General features: G+C 37.4%; 1 protein-coding gene and 1 long non-coding RNA gene across 2 annotated transcripts; one reads left to right on the top strand and one right to left on the bottom strand.

Moving 5' to 3' along the window:
• Positions 1-4,274: 4,274 nt before the first annotated feature.
• LOC150029030 (uncharacterized) lies at positions 4,275-5,104 on the bottom strand. The gene is made up of 2 exons (XR_016519031.1): positions 4,733-5,104; positions 4,275-4,635 (listed from the first exon to the last, which is right to left on the bottom strand). It is a non-coding gene; the product is annotated as an uncharacterized LOC150029030 (long non-coding RNA).
• A 668-nt stretch (positions 5,105-5,772) lies between these two features.
• LOC137809113 (uncharacterized) lies at positions 5,773-6,523 on the top strand. Its single transcript, XM_068610254.1, has 2 exons — positions 5,773-6,045; positions 6,176-6,523. The coding sequence occupies exons 1-2, from the start codon at positions 5,773-5,775 to the stop codon at positions 6,521-6,523; spliced, it is 621 nt and encodes a 206-aa protein (XP_068466355.1).
• Positions 6,524-7,826: the final 1,303 nt, after the last annotated feature.

Here is a 7,826-nt window from a genome sequence, read left to right as displayed (position 1 = left end):
TTCTAGCATCTCAAAAATGTGTTTTTTAAAATCTGGTTTGGGTTTCTATCCACAGAGTAAGAAAAATGGATTTTCAAAGCCTTACTCCATTGTAATAGAAAAATAACCGATTGAAAAATCAAAACAACTGGTTGTTACATGTTTTTACTGCATGAAAAGAGGTCATTATGTTAGGTACTGTAAAATTAGGAAATTGTCTGCTCCTAAAGGTGTTATGAAGTGGATTCCCAAGAATCCTAAGGGTTCAAAGGATCCAATTGATGCTCATGGACCCAAATTTGTAAGGGGACCAAATCTTGGTACTTGATTTTGTCTTATGCAGGATCCCTTGATAGAAAATCAGCATATGTGGTACCTGGACAGTGGGTGCTTTAAGCATAAGACAAGGGTGAAATCCAAGTTTGTCAACCTTATCCTTAAGCAAAAAGGGCATGTGACCTATGGACCCAACAATAAAGGGAAGATTCTTGGGAGAGGCACCATTGGTGACAAGAGCAACTTCCTTATTCATGATGTTCTATATGTAGAAGGCTTGAAGCATGGTCTACTTGGCATTAGTCAGCTGTGTGATAAAGGTTATCAAGTAACCTTCAAATCCAGCACTTGTGAGATACGTTTACCAAATTCACAGTAAGTATTGTTGATTGGTAAAAGGGTCAACAACATTTATCATCTTGATATCTCACATCCTACATCCATTGGTTGTCTTCTAACCAAACATGAGGAATCATGGTTATGGCATAGAAGAATAACTCATATTCACATGCATCATTTGAATAAGCTTATATCTAAAGATCTTGTGATTGGATTACTCAAGCTCAAGTTTGAAAAAGACCATATATGTGAAGCTTGTCAAAAGGGGAAACAAATTAAACATTCTTTTAAGCTGAAAAATGTGGTTTTCATTTTAAAATCCCTTGAGCTGCTCCACATGGATTTATTTGGTCCTTCAAGAACTATGAGTCTTAGTGGGAATTACTATGCTCTTGTTATTGTTGATGACTTTTCTAAGTTCACCTGGACACTATTTTTAGAATCAAAGAGTGATGTTTTTGCTGCCTTGAAAAAGCTTGCTAAGAGGCTGTAAACACCAGCTACAACAACATATGTACTATCCGCAGTGATGATGGTGGGGAATTCCAAAATGAAAAGTTCAGTTCATACTGTGAAAAGCTTGGAATCTTCCATAATTTCTCTGCTCCTAGAACTCCTTGGCAGAATGGAGTTGTGGAGAGGAAGAATAGGTCTCTTGAAGAGCTTTCAAGAACCATGTAGAGTGAATCCTCCTTTCCAAAGTACTTCCGGGCAGATGTTTTCAGCACTACATGCTATGTGATGAAAAGGGTTCTCATAAGACCAATCTTAAAAAAGACTCCATATGAATTGTTCAATGGAAGGAAACCTAATATTGGGCATCTGAAGGTGTTTGGATGCAAGTGCTACGTCCTCAACAATGGTAAAGAAAGACTTGGGAAGTTTGATGAGAAAGCAGATGTTGGTATATTTCTTGGTTATTCTTTATTTAGCCATGCTTATAGGGTATATAATAAAAGGCTTATGACTATAGAAGAATTTATACATATTTTTTTTATAAGTCTAATCATGTAGCACAAGAATCCAGGAAGAATCTTGCAGAAGATGATGAACAGAACATCTCCATTAAGAAGCTGGAATCCTGCTCAGAAAAACAATCGATTGAATCTGCGAATCAACCGGTTGAAATTCTGCAACAAAGTAATCTTCCTAAAGAATGGAAGATTCTTAGGGATCTCTTAGTGGAAAATATCATAGGACAAATTCAAAAGGGATGTTCTACTAGAACCTTTGTGTCTAGTTTCCGTAAACATATGGCATTTTTGTCTCAAATTGAACCAAAATCTGTAGGTGAAGCACTAAAGGATGAAAGTTGGATTGTTGCCATGCAAGATGAGCTAAACCAATTCACCATAAATGAAGTGTGGACTCTGATTCCTCAATTTGACAGCATGAATGTGATTGGAACCAAATGGATATATAGAAATAAAATTGATGAAACAGGGGTGATAACAAGGAATAAGGCTAGATTGGTTGCCAAAGGCTACAACTAGGAGGAAGGCATAGATTATGATGAAAACTTCGCACCAGTGGCTAGATTGGAAGCTATGAGACTCCTGCTTGCCTTTGCCTGCATGAGTGGCTTCAAGCTATTTCAAATGGATGTGAAGAGTGCCTTCTAAAATGGGTTCATCAATGAGGAGGTGTATATTTCTCAACCACCCGGCTTTGAGGGTCATCTACATCACAATCATGTTTATAAGCTGAAAAAGGCCTTGTATGGGCTCAAACAATCTCCTAGACAGTGGTATGAGAAACTTAGCAATTTTCTCTTATCTCATAACTATGAGAGAGGGAAAATTGATAAGAATCCTTTCATTAAGAAATCAAAATCTATCATCTTAGTTCAAATATATGTGGATGATATCATATTTGGTGCCACTAATGATTGTGTTTGTGAAGAATTTGTGACAACAATGCAGTGGGAGTTTGAAATGTCCATGATGGGGGAATTATCCTTCTTCCTGGGTTTGCAGGTCAAACAATCAAAGGATGGTATCTTCCTTAACCAAAACAAGTATTGCAAGGAGATTCTCAAGAAATTTGAGATGGAAAACTGCAAAGAGGCATCCACACCAATGTCCACAAACTACTACATGGATGGTGATTTGGCTGGAACATTAGTGGATCAAACCAAATACAGGGTATGGATTGGATCTTTGCTTTATCTCACTGTAAGTAGGTCGAGTATCATGTTTGCAGTTTGTCTTTGTGCACAATATCAATCTAGTTCAAATGAGTCTCATTTTAAAGCTTCCAAGAGAATGCTGAAGTATCTAAAGGGGACAACATCAATTGCATTATGGCATCCTTCTCATTCTCCTATGCATTTAGTTGGATATTTTGATTCTTATTTTGTAGGATGCAAATTGGATAGAAAAATCACAGGTGGGACTTGTCATCTTCTTGGCTCAAGTCTCATATCTTGGCATAGCAAAAAGCAAGCTTGTGTAGTCCTTTCAACTGCTGAAGCCGAATACATTGTTGTTGGAAGTTGTTGTGCACAAACTTTTTGGATTAAACAACAACTAGAAGATTTTAGGTTGAAAGTTAGCAAGGTGCATTTGCTGTGTGACAATACAAGTGCTATAAATCTTACCAAAAATCATATTCAACACTCCATAACTAAGCACATAGAGATTCGTCATCACTTCATAGGGGATCATGTCAGTAATGGAGATTGAGATGTGAAATTCATTGAAAAAGCAAAGAAACTGCCAGACATATTCACTAAGCCTTTGCCAAAGGATAGGTTTTTTCTCTTAAGAAATGTGTTGGGTATTATTGATTCTCGAACTCTTTCTTAATTCTGTTTTTATCTCTCCTATTATTCTATTTGTGAAGACAAATAGGGGGAGAATTATTCTAGTTTGGTTTAGTTTCAATGTTGTTTGTATGCTTTGAGAATTATCTAGTTTGGTTTCTGGTTTGGTTGAGTTTCCATGTTGTTTGGTTGTTGGTTTAAAGTTGTTTAATTGCTGGTTAGCTGCTACAGAAACTCTGATTGTGCATCTTACTAATACTGTTTTTTCACATTGATTTTGTTGATTTTCCTTGTGAAAATCACATAGTGAAAACTGGTTTGGTGGTGCAAGGGGATATGGATATGATTACTCTCTGGTACTGTATATTTTAGATGTTTTGCAGGTATCAACAAATTCAAACAAAACATCTCGAGCAAATAAGGGATTTGCCTTCATCAAATAGGGGAGATTATTGAACTTAAAGCTTTGATGTATCCAAATCCATAAAGTTTGCTTGAAGGTTGGGTTGTTGCTTGTGGGCATGGGTTCTGGGTAGATTAGAATTTTTCAATCCACTCTTAGCTTAATCCAAAATTGGATCAATCAAGTTCTTTCAAAAGAAAAGTGTTATTCAAAGTAGTGAAAAATAACTTGTTGGTTTATCGTTTCAATCGGTTGTTTTATAATTAGTGGTTTTTTAAAAAGATTTGAAAAAGCTGAAATTGGATGATCTCACAGTTAAGGCTAATTCAATCGATTGAATCAAGTTTTCAATCGATTTTTTTTATAAATCTTAACAAAATTTGTTAAGTTTGGTAAATCTTTTTTCCATAATTCTAAATTGTTTTGGCCCTTGATTAAAAGTCTTAAACGAATATTTTTGAGACTATATAACTGGTGTTTACATCTCTGAAGGAAAATAGATCCACTAGTGCAGAAACATAAAATAAATGCGGTTGTTTTGAATTTATAAATGCGGCTTTATAACCGCATTTGATCAACACACACTTGTAAATCAAAAAATATAAATGCGGCTATATAGAGCCGCATTTATAAATACCATTTACAAGTGCGGTTATTTGCTTTAACCGCACTTGTATATGCCGAATCATTAAAAAAAATTAAAAATTTTAAAACATCGTCAATCTTGTGTGAAGCCAAGATTGATGAAGAGTCACGAGAGCGAACAACGGTGGCGGCAGCAGAAGCGACGACGGACAGGCAGGGAAGCAGCAACGGAGCAAACCAAAAAATCCACAAGAAACCACGAAGACAATGAAAGAGTGCTTCGAGACCACTAATGCAAGGAAAAAAACATATATAAGAAAAACGAAAAACATTTATGCATATATTTGTGAAGATGAAGAGGAAAAAAGAGAGTTCAAGAAACTTACATTGCACAAATGGAATGCAGATGCAGTAGAAGGAGACGAACTCAGAGTGCAAACGCGAAACGGAGGCAAAGACGAGAAATAAAGTTTGAAATTGTGTGTGGCGCGCTTCAAAATTTAAGGTAAAAAAGGATTTACGAATGCGGTTAAAGGTAAAACCGCATTCGTAAATCAAAGAATTTTGATTTACGAATGCGGTTATTCAAATAACCGCATTCGTAAATCAAGCGCTTTGATTTACAAGTGCGGTTATTCAAATAACCGCATTCGTAAATCAAAATAATTTCAAAAATGCCACCGCGTTTTTTTCGAAAGCGGGTAGCGCAAAAGCCGCACTAAATAAAGCGTATCCTTTTCTTCTTTTTGCACTAGTGATCAGATTACCAAAAAGATTAAAGATTTTCAAGATTGCTTAAGGCTTTCCTTTGGTTTAAGAGTTGAATAGGAAACTACTGTAATCCTTGTGTATCAGGTGTGATATTTTCTGTTTTTACTTGTATTCGTTTCATAATTGTAAAACTTGTAAGGTACTGGTGTCTACAGTCAGAGGGTGTTCTGACTTGTAGTGATTGTGTATCAAAAAGGGTGAGTGTTCTTAAAGGGTTTAAGATCACCTCTTTGATGTTTGTGTTTTGTAATCTGTGGTTGATTACTTAGTGGAATACCCAGTGGTTTCTGGGAATCAACAAAAATAGTTTTGTGATTTGTGCATTCTTAATCCTTTAGTTTTGATTCTTCATAGGCTTTCTCCATACCTTCAAAGTTTGCGAAAAACGTTTGAAAACAATTCACCCCCTCTTTTGTTTTAGGCCAACAATTCTAACCCTACGGAGGTTAAGATGGTTAAGAGGAATGCGGGAAAGTATACCCTTGTAGATGGCAAGCTGCTTCATCATGGTTATACCCACTCAATCTTCACTTGTGTAAGTGGGGATCAGTGTACCTGCATCATGGGGGAGGTTCACGAAGGCATTTGTGGAAGTAATGTCTGAGGAAGAGCTCTCTTGTTGAAGGTCGTCCGAGTTGGGTATTATTGGTCGACTATGAAGGAGGATTGCGTGAAGCATGCACAACGATGCAAGCAGTGTCAAAAGCATGCTGATTGGCATCACACACCAGTCGAGGAGTTGCAGTCAATCTATAGCCCATGGCCTTTCTATACCTGGGGAATAAACATCTTGGCTCATTTCCCTTTGGCGATTCGTCAGATGAAGTATCTCATAATAGCCATTGAATACTTCACGAAGTGGATTGAAGCCGAGCCAGTCACACAAATAACTGCTCACAAGGTGCAACATTTTGTGTGGAAAAACATTGTATGTCGCTTTGGGATCCCTAGACACTTGGTGTCCGACAATGGAACCCAGTTCGCAAGTCAGCAGTTGTACAAGCTATGCTCAAAGCTCAACATCAAAACAAATAATTTCTTCAATATAACACCCTCAGACGAACGACCAAGTTGAGTCTGCCAAAAAAGTCTTGCTCAAAGGGTTGAAGAGCAAACTGGAGAAGGCCAAAGGTACTTGGTCAGAAGAAGTTCCTCGAATTTTGTGGGTTTATCACAACTCCTCATCAACAACTACGGAGACGCCCTTCAGTTTGGTATATGGGTATGGCGCCATTATACAAGTTGATATCCAAGACAGCTTTCCCCATTTCCAGAACTTTGTTATTGAGGAGTCTAACGAAGGAAGGAAGGTGAACCTGGATCTGCTAGATGAAGTGCGCGAACAAGCTCGCATTAACTTCGAGGCTTTGAAGAGAAGGGTGAAGCTAGGAAAAAGACAAAGTTGAAGCCTCATCGGTTCCTGGTTGCCGACTTGGTGATGCGAAAGGCTCACCCCTACCAGTTGGAGAATAAGTTGTCTCTGAAGTGGACTGCCCATTCCGCGTAGTTGAGGTGCTTAGAAACGGGGCTTACAAGCTTGAAACTCTCGAGGGGGTGCTGTACCTTGAACGTGGAATAGAGCGAATCTCAAATTTTATTTCAGTTAAGACATTTTGTTAATGCTTTCTTTCTGAACGATGTAGTGTTTAAAGGGACACTCTTTTTCCCTCACGAAGGTTTTTTAACGAGGTCACCCAATGAAAAGTTGTTCTTAAAAGATGGTGCATTAGATTTGTTTATTTGTTCGCACACGATAAGACAACCTACCTGGGTAAGATTATCCGAGTAGGCGTCATGTGTGTATGATTGGTTGTTTAAATGCCTGGTAAGGCGACCTAGCTCGACGTCAGTATGATCACTCGAGTTCAGACACTCTGCGGATGAATATTGTGACTAAGTTGACTCAATGTGTAGTAAATACCCGAGTAAGATCGAGACATACACCTATATATATCGAGAAGGAGCACTGGCTTGCTACGACTATGGGGTGTAATTCATCAAAAGGTTAGTTCTTTGTTGCTTAAGAATTCTCCATGGTTTTTCACACTTAGATTCGTCAAGTAGAATTCTTGTTATCCTTGTTACTCCGTGTTGAGATAGCTTAAGTAATGTTGAAATTGTTAGAATTGTAGGCCTTAAACAAGAGGAGGGTGGATTGTTTGTAGAAAATTTTCGCAAATTTTGAAGGTACAATGAAGGCCAAAGAGAATCAATTAATCACAAAAATGTTCAACTGAAACTAAAAGCAGTTTTCACAAAAATAGCAGAAAATCAACCGGTTGTTTTTGCGAAACAATCGATTGTTTATAGTGGCAGTTACAAACTTCAAGCAAAAATAGATTTAAAGAGATGAGGGATTCACACAGTAAATTTATACTAGTTCACTCTTAGCCAAGAGTTACATCCAGTCCTCAGAAAACTTATGAGAATTCCTCTATGCAATCACAACACCTTGATTACAACACACCCACCAAAGTGGTGATCTTGAACCCTTCAAGAACACACACCACCTTTGCCAAACACAACACAAAATTCAGAACACCCTCTGAATCTGGACACCAACAGTTATTACATAATTACAATTGTCAAGAGAAAAAAAATTATTGCACCTGATACAATTACAGATTGTAAAGAAGAAAATACAGTGCAATCCTTTTCCACTCGTTGAAAGAATCCAAAGCCTTAAGAAATCTTGGAAAAACTTGATTT

This window comes from Phaseolus vulgaris, chromosome 2, assembly GCF_051622355.1.
Source record: "Phaseolus vulgaris cultivar YP4 chromosome 2, ASM5162235v1, whole genome shotgun sequence".
Taxonomy (NCBI): Eukaryota; Viridiplantae; Streptophyta; class Magnoliopsida; order Fabales; family Fabaceae; genus Phaseolus; species Phaseolus vulgaris.
This window is presented reverse-complemented; position numbering and strand designations above follow the sequence as displayed.